Below are 15,846 nucleotides of genomic sequence, written 5' to 3'. Positions count from 1 at the left end.
GCTATTTTTAAATTTAAACTTGTTAAATTCTGGAATATCTGTCCTAAAACAGTCTTAGTGCTGCCCTCTTTGGGGTCATCAGTGATACTGCTGTTAAAATGTCCTTTTGGTTCAAACGGTACGGCTTGGTCCATGCTTAAGTCACAGCCCCCGCATTCGGGTATAAAAGCATCTCACTTCAACGCGCCCCTGTAGCAAGTTGGAGTTGGAATTGCTCCTCCACTGCCTCGGCGGTGCCAGCTTTGGCCATTGCCGAGTCAGCACCTTGAGCCAGCGGCTACGGCTCAGGCCCACTGGGCTCCATAAAGCCCTTCTTAACCTCTGGTGGTGAGGGGGATGAAACTACCAGCTTTGCTCTGCTCACCTTTCGTGTTTCAGTGTACCAAATTAAGCTAGCTGCCACTTTCCCTTGTCCTCCCGACCCCGACACCTGCTTAACCCCTTCCACTCATACCTACACTTGGCAATGCCCACTTTGGTGGCATTTTTCTAAATTTGTCTGGGGGCGGAGTTATTCTTTTACATGGGGTTTAGTTCAATTTTTGAAACAGCTATAGGCTTTCCTTTGTTAGCTGAAACCACTAACGGCTAGTGCCAGTCAAGTCAGGGGTTACAGGTAACTCTTCACAATCTTATATGTCTTATGAGTCCATGGGCTCTGTTTCCTTAAGAGGCGACTGTGGCTCAGTAGGAAGAGTAGTCGTCTTCGATGGGTTTGATGGATTCGATTCCAGCCATATGTCGATATGCCACTGGGCAAGGCACTTAACTTCAAGTTGCCTACCTATCTGGTGTATGAATGTGTGAGTGTTAGTGAGTACGACTGGGTGAATGTGGCTCTAGTGTAAAGCACTTTGAGTGGTTGGGATGACTGGAAAGGCGCTATATAAGTTCAGTCCATTAACCATTTAGGCTTCCTTCCTTGTCACAAGGTGAGGGCTAGTTTAGAATCCTTTATCCTGAAAGGTTGTTAGCTTCCAATTTAGGAAAATATACTTCCCTAATTATTATTTCACAAAATGTGATAGCTAATTAAACACCATTAAGAATCATTAATCCAGAAGGTTTGTCGGTTCTTATTCTTTGAAATATTATTTTATTAAAATAATGTTTTATTGGATCTTGCTTTGTGAATGGTGGTTTGAAGATATACCAATTATTGTCTAAGTTAGTTCCCAGACCAATTTAACTTAATTTCCAGATTCTTTGAAATATGTATGACTTTGAGTTGAATGATTTGTGTTATTAAATTCTTGTATTTTAAGAATTTATTCCATGGGTGTGCAGAGTTTTGCTGTTCAGTAATTCCACAGCTTGATTTCACTCTTTTCTCCATGGTCCTAATAACACCGGGTATTGGGCTGGTGTTCGCCGGACAATATTTAACAGATCGATTTATTATTTAATTAAATATTAAATAATATAACAATAATAATGTTTACAACACAACTCAGGGATTATTCACCTCTACACAGAGGCAATAACAATGTTTTAAATATATTTGAACTAAACAACTAAAGTCGCTTAAAAATCATTTTGTTAACTCTAGATTATTTTATTTTTTATTAAAACTTTATAGCATAAATTCTGAATCCTCTATATGACAATCATGAAATATTCAGAAATGCTGGACTGTCCGTGGTCTTGGTCTCTCTGTGTGCGTCTGGTACTTGAAGTACTTATGGCAGTTAACTAAACAAGCAGGAATGTTGTAATTAATGTAAATGAAGCACATTCTGTAGCTGATGTTTTAGTCACATTCAAACAACAGCTTTTTTCTAACTTTGTTGCAGATATGCTGTACTTAGTGACCCAGCTGGTTGGCTGAGTGTGAACCCCGTCAGAGGAACTGTCAACACCTCAGCCTCACTGGACCGAGAGTCTCCTCATGTCCAAGCAAATAAATACACAGCTCTCTTCATCGCCACAGATAATGGTGAGTTCCCTGATTTAAACATAGTGAGTGACCGGAAATTTCAGAGCACCAATACCATCTGAAACAAAAATGACGGGCGGAGAAACGGAGTCTAAAATTATTTGCATCAACTGTAATTAGAAGGAGTTGTTGCTTTGCTTTGGTTCTTCCCTTTGTACTATCCAGTCCCAATTATTAAAATTTCTGCTGACACATAACCCTAGATATAAAGACGTGATAAAAGACAATTGTGACGCCCGGAAATGACGTCAAGGGGGAAGTCTCCAGTCATTCATTGTGTAAGCGTCAATGATAAACTGTTCAGGTAGAAGCCAAGTTGCGTCAAAAAAAGCGTTAATATGGTGAAACGGTGCATTGCTGGTGGTGGCAGCAACACTTCGATAGCAGCCGCTAGTCTGCACTACTTTCCTCATCTGGATCAGAGCTGGAAAACTGAGGAGGGACAGATGGGCTGGTCCCACCAAGCACAGCCGGTTGTGATTAGAGGACTTCTCAGCAAACTACTTCTAACACGAAACCTCTGAATTCACCAGTGAATTGATGTCAGAGGTCAGGATATCTGGCAGACAAAGGAGAATCTTGAAGCAGAGTCTATAGCCTCGCTGTTCAGAGCATCTGGTGGGTTAAACTGCTTCATTTTTGTTTTATGCATCCAGATTTTGTCATGTGTTTTCTTTGGCAATGGGTGAGTTCACTGAGAGCAGAGAAGCTATATTTGTTGCTTAATTTGGAGCATTTAATGTTTAATTGCTCGGTTTATAATCCCTTAGTTAACCCAGTAACTGATCTAATTGACCTAATATTAACAGCTGCTACTATATACACGTGTACAGTATTTGTAAATATATGTGTGTATTTATTAATATAGCAAGATCTAGTCTGTCTTTGAAGTAGAGTAGAGTAGAGTAGAGTAGAGTAGAGTAGAGTAGAGTAGAGTAGAGTAGAGCGAAATATATTTTATTATCCCGATTCAATAGCTCTACATTAATTCTCATATTTCCCTAACAATACCAACATTTTAGTGCAAGTACCAGCATTGGAACCTATAACAACATGGGCTTGAATCTGATTGAGATGCTGTGGCATGACCTATAAAGTGCTGTTCACTTTGGAAAACCCACTGAATTAAAACAATTCTGCAACGCAGAGTGGGTCAAAATTTCTCTACAGTGATGTTTATGAAATTCCCAGTTATCACAAGCACTTATAACACCGAGGTATTAGGTATAGGGGTTAGTTACTTCTTCACATAAGGGTCAGGTTGGTTTGGATAGATTTGTCCCTAAAAAAAATATAAAATTCTTATTTTAAAACTGATTTACTGTTAAACTCACCTTGTTTGCTGTCTTCACCTGGACAGAGGGAAACCGTCATCATCCTGTGGTGATCACAGGATAGCCTTAAGTGATACTGGGTTTATCGCACCACATGGTGACTGGTTGGTACAGTCAGAGGAGCTGCTGCTCGGAGACTTTCCAAGGTTCAGATGAAGGTGTCGAGAGCCCCGGTACTCCCTTTTCTGTGTTTCTCTTTCTGCCTCATCATCTCTGTGTCTCTTTGTCCCCCTTTCTCTGCCTGTCTCGCCCGCCCTATCAATCCATCTGTTCTCCGGTCCTCATGAGATTCTGACAGATCCATTAGAGGAACTAAGGGATTCTATTAGTAGGCACCAATAACACCGTTGTGCTGGGGAATTCAGCAGCCTTAGAAAGATGAGTGCTGAAGGAGGAGTAATGATGGTGCAGGAGGCGAAGGTGGGAAGAGGTGGAGGGGTCAGTGGAGGAAGAGAAAGGAAGGAACATGAGAGGAGATAACAAGAAAACGATATAGAGTCAAGGAAGCGGGCAACAGATAGATGGAACAGAAGACAAATGATGAGTGGATCCAGCAGAGAGAAAGGGTAAAAAAGCAGAAAAAAGTAAGGGTGGCACAGTTTGATGGTTTTATTTTCAACTTTGTACATCAAACCTGATAGACAACCTGGAATTCAAGTAATTTCATTTCAGTTCAGTTTGTTCATATGGTAACAAATGTCTTCTCAAGGCCCCTTACACGGTTCCAATTCATGTAATCAGACTGAGATTAATACATACAGTCAGTAATTGTTTAAAATGCAATTGATCATGTAATGGCTGTGTCTAAAAACTGGTTTTCTAGGGAAACTGCTCACATCAGGGTCCTGAATCTGCTGATTCGTTCTCCCAAAGAAGCATTAAGTGACAGTGGAGAGAACCAACTCCCTATTAACAGGAGGAGACCTCCAGTAAAACTAGGCTTACTATGAGCTCACTCTGACTTGTTGGACACAAGTGACACTGCTACACACAAGCACTGAGCCAGGGGTACTTTCTGTTGCACCATCATGCTATTGAGTGTCTGTTCAAAGATAAGTAAAAACTACTTCAGGATCTACTTCCTATGCAGTTGACTCTGCTTCACACACGTTAGGATCTCCAGCTAGCTCTGCCAGAGAATGTTTGGGACATGACAACTATTAGATATACCACATATGTGTGTCACTGCTACCGAATCAATGCAAGTGCTACTTAAATGATGCAGCAGTTATCCAATGATAGTGTCATTTAACCTCCTGCTATGCTATCCAGATCTTCTGCCCACAGTACCTCACATTGGCTTGATAAATGCTTAAAGTTGTTCCAACAGGAATACAATCAAAACTACTGTGAAGGGACATCAAGCTTCATCTTCAACAAAGAATGGAAAAAATCTAACGCTGGGCTCACACTGAACGCGGTGCAGATGCGGTGCGGTTGTGCTACAGAAAGCCATTCACACTGTGCTGCGGCCAGCTCAGCCCTGCTACGGCTCTGGCTGTGGAAACGGCGCTCCCGAGATCAGAAGTTTACGTGGGTTCACATGTATTCTGGGAGTTCTCGCGAGAACTACCCCAAACGTTCAGCAAGTCTTTCTTAAACAAAGCCTGTATTTGGCCATATTTTGACTCCGTGTCACCGGTTATGAAGTAATGTTCACGTTTTGGAGCATGCAGGCAAAAGAACAGAGGAAAATCCGTCTGCTCCTTTCTGTTGCTATCCCTCTAAATGAGTAAAACAGCTATGGATTTCGTTTTCTATGGCAAAACCCATTATCCGTGCTGGCTTCCTGTTTGGCTGGTAAAATTCATGAGCTTGATGCAGAAGCTGCTGCGGTATCTGGCCCAACTTCCTTCTTGTGGAAACACTTCGTTGAGCCGCACAGCCTCGGTATCTCCAACCGCACTACATCTTGGCTGATGGGAGTATACACATTGACTTTAATGATTTGCGCTCCTTGTGGCGCCCACACCACCGCTGCACCGGAACTGAACTGCATTCAGTGTGAGCCCGGCGTATGATGACGGAATCACAGCAAGAGATGCCTCCCATTGTGTTGCAGCAGAATATTCATGTGTATCAGTGTGACAGCAGCTTATTGGAAAGAACAAGAAGGATTCCTAAAGATAGTAGGAGCAATAAGAGCTATCCAGGAAATTTTCACAATTTTCAGCTATTGGAACATCAGCCTTACTAGTATTAACACTTCGTTGTTTTGTGTTTTTAAATAAAAGGAGTATAATTAACCATTTTGGGTCATACCTCAAAGTCCGTAACACATGCAAAATGTGACATAGTATGAATCTGTGTCCTACTCCAAGGCAAATTAACTGTCCTTTGTTTCCACACAATTTCAGAAATAAAGACAACAGTTTCACAGCTACAGTTTTTCTTTTTCCTGGAAGTCTATTTCCCGGCTACGAAGACAGAAAGCAATTAAAAAAATTAACTAATTTAAATCTAGCGTGAAGCCATAAATATTTAGCAAACGTTTAGCAGCTGAATCCAAATTTTGTGAGTAACATAAATTCCAGCCCAACAGCATTGGAGAGATAATAATTTGGGACAGAGGCTCCCTGGAGATGATGTGGTGTTGATGACAGCAGCAGTTATTGAGAAGAGAAAATAAATGTTTTAAGCACCAGTATTGAATCAAAGCTAAGCAAATATAATTAGAATATGATGAACATTATCACATCGAAGTGGTTAGCTTACTGCTAAAATCACTGTGAACTTGTACCGAATGAAAAGATGCTAAGATGTTTAACTTTATCCCTTTTATATTTGGCTCTAATCTTCACAACCGGTTATGTTTTTGGCATTGACGTTTTTGCATTTGGGTAAAAACAATAAAATAAAGTCTCAAAGTTAAATCAGAGGTTTTGATCCTCCCCAGGAGAATAGAAACCTTTATTGACATCATTCACGCTATAGTTATATTCTATGGTTAAAGAACATAAGGTGCAGCATAGTACAGGTTCATCTCAATATATTAGAATACAATCAGAAGTTTTATTTATTCATTTTTTAAATTCAGCAAGTGAAAATCATTTCATATGATCATTACACACTATATTATTGTATTTTACAGTTGATAAAAACCAAAAATTTTGTTTATCAGAAAATTTGAATCTTAAATCAGACTAATAAAAATTTTATTTTCTGGGCTACACCATTATGGGAGAAGACTGCTGCTTCATACATGTCCAGCAGAAAGTCACTGATATCCTCCATGAGGAGGGTAAGTCACAAACCATTATTGCCAAGGGAGCATGTTGTTAGCAGAGTGCTGTATCCAACCATATTACTGGAAAGTTGGGCAGAACGAAAAAGTGTGGTAGGAAAAGGTGAACAAGCAACAGTGACAGCTGCAGGGGGAGGATGAGAGGATTGTAAAACAAAGCCTATTCAAGAGTTTGAAGGAGATTCATAAGAAGCTGACTGGAGACAGAGTTTCAAGAGCCAGAGACACAGACGTATCCAGGACATGGACACCATTTCAGTTTTATTTATTTTATTTTATTTTATTTATATAGCGCCAATTCACAGCACATGTCGTCTCAAGGCATTTCACAAAAGTCAGGTTCATACATTCCTCCTTTAGTCGTTTCATCTAGAAAGAAAGAACAGATAAACTCTGAGCCAGTTTTCAAGAATAGAGTCTGAAAGAGAGCACATAGAGTTAGTTACAGTAGAAGCTCAGTCAGTAGCCATGTCTAGGAGAGAGAAAGGGTTAAACACTAAAAGACAGGGCTATGTGGATCATCTGTAGAGGATGAGCATTAAGTTGTTGCCAGCAGAAGCTTGGATGATGCCCCTCTCCAGAAAGGTGTCACAGGTAGACAGAGAGTCAGGCCAGGTGTAGCTTCTAGGAAGAGAAAAGAGAGAACAAAGTTTAATAGCTGAAATAACAGCAAATAATGCAGAATTAGAGTAGTATGAGAATGTAGCGAAGAGGGTGAAAGTGGTCATTATGTCCTCCAGCAGCCTAAGCCTATAGCAGCATAACTACAGAGATAGCTCAGGATAACCTAAGCCACTCTAACTATAAGCTTTATCAAAAAGGAAAGTTTTAAGCCTTAAAAGTAGACAGTTTGTCCATCTAGAGCCCACTGATGGACATTATTATACTCCATCTGTCGCAGTCCTTGTATTAATTTATTCCTAAACAATCAGTCATGTCTTACCTTGATTAGGGAGACAATGAACAGGACCGTTGCTCAATGGCCCAAAATCATCTTTTCAGATGAAAGTAAAATTTACATTTAATTTGGAAATCAAAGTCTTAGAGTCTAGAGGAAGGATGGAGAGGCACACAGTGTTTTATTATTAACATAAATAAATTAAATATATCTCTGTTTATTTAATACATTTGTATAATAATATATTTTTTAATAAACTTAATCACTGGAATACATTACATTTTTGTGAAATTCTAATTTGTTGAGATTTTCCTGTATTATGGGAATAAGACAACAAAAATGGTGATTTGTCAAAGTTAAAAGAAAAGAAAGTAACGTGACTTAGAGAAATTCTCAAATGTTTATTATATCAATATGGTTATGTCACTAAAAGAGAGTGACATTGTTAAATGGAATTATAATTTGCAAACCAGATTAAATAAATTTCTGAGCATCAGACACAAGCAAACTATCACCTGATTATCAAAGTGTTCCTTATGTAGGAAAATATAAGAGAAACAGATGCACCAAACAAGTCAGACATGTACACAATGTACATAAAATATTAGTTACACAGCAGGTGCTGAGGAATGTGGCAATCTGTTCTACTGTATTCATGTTATACATTGTAAATGGAGCAACATGTTAACAAGTTCTCTATGAAACACTATGTACCTGCTACTCCAATTTCACCCACCTAGAATGTAGGCGAGCAGAAGCAAAAAAACAACTTTCAGTCTTCCACAACCTGCTGTGTGCTTGAAATATGAGCAGTAATACAAGCTTTGCCCATGCCCTCATTTTATGCCTGCAGCTTCTGTCATTGACCTGAGAAATTGGCTCCCTCCCCCCAGTAATCTTTGCTATGATTGGATGACAACTTTTCCATGTAGGCTGCTATCAGGATATTGATTTACTCTTACAGCATCATCATCTTTATATTTATGCGGAGGTCTCCAGGGAATTCCTGTACAGCTGTACTGCTAAAAGCAGAGATGTGTCAAATAAAACTATAAGATCTATATTAAGGTTTCTTGTTCACAGTAACACATATAGGGAAACTATAAACTGGAATGAGAGAATCATTTTTTTTTTTTATCAGAACCGAGAAAAGTGAGCTCGGTGGCCGCAGGTGTAAGAATATATCTGGAAAACAGTCTAGAGAGAAAGATTAAAGTCAAGCCAAAGAAAAGCAGAAACCAGGAAAATGATGTTAAAAAGATCAAATTTGATAAAAGATTATTTTAGGCTTTAACACAGTAGAATTATGATTTTATTAGATTTGATTCAGAGGTCAGAGGTCATGTTGGCAACTAACTAACAGTTGTGCATGTTTTGTCTATATATTATAATATATAGTTATAATTTTGATCAGTTTCAGATGAAGCGAACAGTTTTTTTACAGTTCTATCATGTTTCCAATGTTTCATAAGCTTAAAGAAATATGGAATATTTGTTTCTAATTGTCTCTAATTGTCCCTTTTATTATCTGAGTCAGTGAATCAAATGTGCTGGTATTCTTATGACAAGTCTCACTAAAATTAAACAATTAATTTCATAGTTTATAAAACTACCCAAACAAGACAAATAGTTACATTAGAATATTAATATTATTGTTAAAATAATAAGTAATTAATTTAATATTAATTAATATTGGTGATCAACCAAATCCATAAATGATTGATTTAAAACATTTTTTAGTATCAGTCCATTGCATTCTAGCAAAGCAAAAATCAAACATTTTTATTGTTCTGGGTTTACAGACTTGTCTGTTATTGATACGAGTAAATCTGGGGACCCCAAAATTCAACCAGGGACAACAGGTAAGATTCAAAAAGTTTTTAAAAATTCTGGATGTCGTCAGGCAGGAAACCCAACCAGCAGGCTTTGGAACCTTTGAAGGCAGACAGATAAATTAGTGGCTGAGCAGGAAACTGAGAATAATCTTAAACTCAGAGAGAAAGCCATCAACCTTCTCACAATCCGCAAAGGAACCAGGAAGCTGATTTTCGGATTCTGAGAGTGTTGACGGGGCAACGGCTGTGAAGCGTCCCACAGATTCCTGGGTTTATAAACCCAGTGACTGAGCAGATTGCAGTGGTCAGGAAACAGAAACTGACTCAGAGCTGTGCGAGCAGATAGGGGCAACAGGATCTGAGGGAGAAGCTTAAATCTGGGTCCAGGGTACAGAAACAAAGTCATGCACGGGAAGGCAGATTCAGACTGACAGATCCAGGGGTTAGGTAGGGAGGGTTGGTCAGGAGGCAGAAGCAAGGTCGTGTCCAGAAAGCAGAAGCCAGTGAGGAGCCAGGAAAATCCATGAGGCAAAAATGAGATCAGATCAGGCAGGCAGACAAGGAAGGAACGCTGAACACTATTTACACAAAGGCTTTCGAAAATCTGTCGGCTTATAAAGCCATATGCACAGGTGAAGCAAGTGAGGTCTGATTCTCTGATTCGGAGCAGACTGAGAAGGAGCAGGTGAAAGCAATCACCATGGCCAGAGCAGCAGACAGGGATGACACAGACAGACAGCCCAGAATTATGAGAGATATATGTATATAAATTCTAATTGTTTGCGTGTCTGAGCAAATATTTTAAATACATTAACTATCAATTTCAGTATCAGGGAACCCTCTTTGTGACACAGACGTGGCATCACTTCATGCTCTCTTTATCATATTATTCTCACATATCTCTGGAGTTTTTGTCTGTTGCTTCTTTTTATATGTTGCAGTTTTTTGCTGTCTTGACCCGTTGTGGTCTTTGACCCAATTCTACATAGTTCTACTTCCGTAGACTTAATGCTAACACAGCTGCCCTTATATTACACTATGTTATGTTAGCCAGCAATAACATTATAAAAATGTCTTTATTTAAGTTGTTATGGAGTTTAAACGAAAATTCAACCTGGAAGACTCACCACCCCGTCTCGTCCAATCACTCCTCACTGGCTGTTCCAATCAACGGCAGGTCTGCACTCCTACTTGGCCAATCATCTCCCAGAGCATCACTTTTAAAGACCATCTGCACGGAAGACACCGCTCTTCTGCTGAGCTTCGACCCTCCTCCACCCCTTCTCCACCATAGGCTCCCAACTCCTTCCATACCAAGGCCTATGCCACCACCAGGATCGGATCCCAGGGGGGAAGACGTACCTAATCATAATCATAAAATGTTTATTCAAACTCATTTGATCCTCAGCGTTCACGTCTTCCTCTGGGGTCCGAGTGCCAAAGAAATAATCTTTCATTAATAAACTCTCTAACCGTCTTCTTGTTGTTTCTCCATTACGTGAGTCTTTCCGGGTTGAAATACTATTTTGAATGGTGCCCAGAGAAATCTGACTATGCCGCAGAGACAAGGACCTAAGTCTGACAGTTGAACTATGACTCAAGACTAAGGCTATTGTAACCCAATGTTAAAACTGTGAAAAGAAAGAAAGAAACATGTATTGATATTACTGACATTTAAGAATCTTCCTTTTACAATGGGCATAAATAATTGATAAAAAGTATTTGAAAAATAAACAAGCTCATTTGATGTTAACAAATAGTGGTGAAAATAGTTTTAAATAAGTTGTGAATTATAATTTATAGAATCATTTTCTCAGTTTGACGCACTGAACAGCAATGGCAGTGCGATATCACATTAGCCAATGAGGTCAAGTGTCCCCTGTCAACCTGTGTGTGCCTTTGATCAGTGTTCAGACGCACTGGAGACACAGACAGAGAGAGATTTCTCTTCCTGTGGAGGTGCGACTAATGTTGAAGTTGCAGTTTTTTGCAGAAAATATCCAAGAGATTTGGTAAGAAATACCAACCCCTAGCTATCTGTACAATTTATCTTTACTTGTCTAGTGACATTTAACAGTTGTTAAATTCAAGATTATCGAAGCAGAAGGCTGTTTGTCTGCATCAGTCTGGGAACCCCTGTGTAGCACGTGTTGCCTGGCATGGTCAGGTTTTTATTGCCTATATTGAAAACCAAGTGAAGAACCAAGGATCCTCACTCCAGTACTGGATGGCAAGCCCCAGCCCATAAAAGTCGACCGAACTGTTGCCTTGTAACCCGACTGGTTGCAAACGAGACAAATATACATTTGACATTGAATAAACTTTTAAACAACACCAAAAGACATTGAAAGGACTAAAAGGACTAGACAAAATGGTGTATATTTTTGGCTTTTATTAATTTTTCCAAGCGCACTCTATTTATTTGAAAAGTGTTGTGCTCAACGTACTTTACATTGCAAGTAAATTCAACAGACCTTTCTCTTGCATCCTGTGTACGTGTTCTCTGTTATCATACCATAGGTTCCCACGAATCTAGAACCTGTCTGATCTGGATCATGTTTTGTTATCCTGGTACCAAGGTTAAAGGTAACCTTATGGCCTTACCTCCAGAAGTGCTACACTATGTTTACACAGCAGGTCTTGATGCTCAATCCCATTTTTTGCTGAAATCCAATTTTTTTCGGGTGATTAAATCCGACCGCCATTAGACTTCAGTCTGAACGGTTCACAACCCCTAAGCAACCCATATGCACATATGGAGAATGTAGACGTCATGCAGCGAAGCACTTTTTACGGAGGTAATGATGAATGTTGGGTGTTATTATTACGTTGTTGAGCAATGCGAGCCGACAACATTACGACCACATCATAACAAGATGAAGAAAAGTAAGAAAAATGAGAGCACAGTTATTTATAATGACCTTTAAAGAAGCAGTGATGCTGCTGCTATAGAGAAGTCTGTGTGGATGCATATTCGGGGCAAGGACAGTGACGTAAAAGTTGGATAAAATGCAACATTTCCCTTCTGACTGCAGATGCTTTAAAAACAATCAGATACGTATCTGATTTAGTACCATATTTGAAAGCGGCACAATTCAGATCTTTTTGGAGGTTCCAGAACAGTCCCAATTACAGAACCAGATTTCAGCTTGTTAAATGTTTTTAAGTCTGTGGTTCTGATGCCACTACCCCACAGATGATGCCAGAAAAGATGACAACTCCACAACAGACTTATTTAGAAGCTATGCAGCATCTTGCTGCAAACAATGAAGGACTGACGCTTACTCAAGAAGTATAGCCTGCTGTGTCCCGTTTTATAGACAGCTTTATTGTTGCATCTCTAGTCCAATCTGTTGTCCAGTTGGATACTCCTCCAACACCTCAACGTCTTCTTCTATGAAGGATATAGTGTTTGGCCTGTTTCCTGAAATCCACAATTATCTCATTTGTTTCGCTCACATTCAAGATAACATGAATATTTCAACTCCATGACACAAAGCTGTGCACCACCTCTCTGTACTTCTTCACCATCTCTGATACACCCGATGACTGTTGACTCATCCATGTATTTTTGCAGTTGACAGAAGACAGGTTTTGTACTGGAAGTCTGAGCTGTATGGAGTTAAAAATAATGGTGAGATTATCGTCCCCTGTGGTGCTCCTGTGCTGCTGACTACCTGGTTAGACACACAACCCTTCAGTCTCACAAACTGTGGTCTGTTTGTCACATAGTCCTTGATCCAGGTGATTGTGAGGCCTCCACCTGAGTCTTCAGAAGTTTCTGACAAACTCAATCATGCTAAGTTGTGTTAAATGCAGTGGATATATAAAAAAATAATGATATTCACAGTGCTACTGGAGTTGTCCAGATAACGGGAGGTTCATTGAAGCACAAGTATCTTTAACTTAATCTCCAAGGTGATAAGCAAACTGCATGTAGTGCTGAATGTTGCTTTTTTGCTTATTCAGGTGGGCCAACAGGAGTCTGTGATCTTTGAGGAGTGACTGGTGAATTTTATTTGGAACCAGAACAAGGCACGATGTTCTCCACAACATTGGAACCTTCTTCGTGGTCAAGTTAAGGTTAAAGAGATGCTACAGATACCCATAGTGCTGCTCTGCATAGGCCTTCTGGAGATGACACTATCTAGATCTGCCGCCTTGTTTCGGTTGAGTCTCACCTGACTTCTGAAACAGGCAGGTAGGATGTGGAGGCAAAAGGGGAAACAGGATATCCTGAAATGGTTGAAAATAAACATGTACAAGCAGAAGGTTCTATGGCCAAGGTAGATGGTAAACCATTTGGGGTGTGACAGGAACGCTTTAGGTCAAAGGATAATGGGATGTCTGTTTGGCTGTGGGCAGGAGAGGTGGATTCTGAGCTTATCTGGAATTCAACCTGTTCAAGAATATGTTTCATTCATTGAGGTAGGTAATCTTGAGAAGCAATTTGTACTTTCCTTAGGTCTGAAGGTTCCAGAAATTAGAAGGAGATTCTCTTTTGGATAAGCAAAGCGAAGTACAATCTGAGACCTTCTTCAAGGTTCTTGCTGCTTATGAAATCTTCCTTGATTAGCCCTAACGTATTTCAGCTGTGGATTGCCACCTGTCTGTTACAAACCTGCAGAGAGAGGTGAGAGCGAAACAAGCACAACACAACACTAACGTGTACACAGCTCTGCGGCATGACATCAACCCCCCTCAATGGATACCTCCTGGCAGCCAACTGGAAGTCAAAGGAGTGGATGCCTCCAACTCTAAAATGATGGTAGGATACCAAGATAAAAGTTAGAGAAACCCATGAGCAATCCTCTAGATCGTACCCTTCCCAATCGACCAGATACTGGATTCCCCATTCTCTTCGACAAGAATCCACAAAGCGGCAGACATCAAATGCAGGGTGGCCATCAACATCCCAGGCCGGTGGATGGAGTCTGGCTGGAGGGCACAAAAGACTGGAGAATACTGGTTTCTTTTAGGAGACGTAGAAAGTTGAATGGACACAAATGTGGGGTGGCAGCCTATGGTGGACTGTAAAAAGACTGATGATGGAATCAAATCTGAAGAGGCCGAGGAATCTGGATGCAAGTTTCCTGGAGTTAGCTTTGAGCAGAACGTATCTGGAGAATAATCACACTTATTGTTCTGGTGAGTAGGTGGGAGCCAGGATTCTTTTTCTGTCAGCGTTTGTTTTGGAGTGTCTTACTCGGCATCTGGCTTGATGTTTTTTCAATCTGGGTGATAGGTAATATAAAAGTTAAAATGGAACAAGAGTTGAGTTCTCAGCTGGCTGAAGGTAGGAGAGTTTATTGTATTTGGTCCAAATAATGATGGGTTGGTTTGTGCCCTTCAGCCAGTGTTTCCATTCCTCCATTTCCAGTTTGATAGCCAAAGGCTCTCGATCTCTTGTGTCGTAATTTCCTTCTGGGGGAGAGAAGCATTTAGAAAAGAATGCCCATGGGTGGAGCTTACCATCAGTACATCCCCATGTACATATTTCATACTTCCCTTTAGATATGTTTTCAGCTGCTATGAGTGCTCCAGTTTTCCTCCTGACCTGCCTTATAATTATTTTTGTGCGTTTTTTTTTTCCATCTCTTACTCTCCATGTTTTTAATTTTGTCTGTGTTCTAAACATTAAATTAAATTCAATTCAGTTTTATTTATATAGCGCCAATTCACAACTCATGTCGTCTCAAGACACTTCACAAAGTCAGGTTCATATATTCCAATTGATCCTAACTATCGAACAGTTCAGTCAGATTCAGTTATTTATTCAAATTGGATAAAAAGTTTTTCTATCTAAGGAAACCCAGCAGATTGCATCGACTCAGTGACTTGCAGCATTCACTCCTCCTGGATGAGCATGTAGAGACAGTGGACAGTCACTGGTGTTGACTTTGCAGCAATCCCTCATACTGAGCATGCATGTAGCGACAGCGGAGAGGAAAAATTCCCTTTTAACAGGAAGAAACCTCCAGCAGAACCAGAACCAGGCTCAGTGTGAGCAGCCATCTGCCATGACCGACTGGAGGTTTGAGAGAACAGAGCAGAGACACAAAAAGAACACAGAAGCACTGATCCAGGAGTACTTTCTATGGGAAGGAAAAGTAAATGTTAATGGATGTAGCTCCTTTAGTCGTTTCATCTAGAAAGAAAGAACAGATAAACTCTGAGCCAGTTCTCAAGGTTAGAGCCTGAAAGAGAGCACATAGAGTTAGTCACAGTAAAAACTCAGTCAGTAGCTGTCGGGGGTCTCAACAAAAATGTCATTATGGGTCCATAATGACGATAGAGATTCTTGAGTCTTGATTTTTAAGGTCTCATTTTGGGAAGTGGGTTGATTTTGAGTTAGTTTTCCACTGATTCTTTCTCTTAGATAGTTGTTAATGCAGGTGAAGAGGTTAATGAGTCCGTCCAATGTGTTTAGTTCGATACAACAAGTCAATTCATCTTTTAATTTTTAATTTAGGGAATTCCAGAACATCCCTTTTAGAACTGGTGGATTCCAGCCTGATTCTGCTGCTAAGTTGCAAAATTCGATCACCATGTCTGTGGGAGAAAGTTAGTTTAAATTTTTCAAGACACTCATCAAATTA

General features: G+C 40.0%; 1 protein-coding gene across 1 annotated transcript in view; it reads left to right on the top strand.

The window, feature by feature from the left end:
- The window catches only part of cdh13 (cadherin 13, H-cadherin (heart)), a 614,670-nt gene that overhangs the window by 533,784 nt on the left and 65,040 nt on the right, over window positions 1-15,846 (top strand). The window contains exon 12 of the mRNA XM_047353799.1: window positions 1,794-1,936. Within this exon, the coding sequence (XP_047209755.1) occupies window positions 1,794-1,936 (143 nt within the window). The remainder of the gene's footprint in view (window positions 1-1,793; window positions 1,937-15,846) is intronic.

Source organism: Girardinichthys multiradiatus, chromosome 2, assembly GCF_021462225.1.
Source record: "Girardinichthys multiradiatus isolate DD_20200921_A chromosome 2, DD_fGirMul_XY1, whole genome shotgun sequence".
Lineage (NCBI taxonomy): Eukaryota > Metazoa > Chordata > Actinopteri > Cyprinodontiformes > Goodeidae > Girardinichthys > Girardinichthys multiradiatus.
This window is presented reverse-complemented; position numbering and strand designations above follow the sequence as displayed.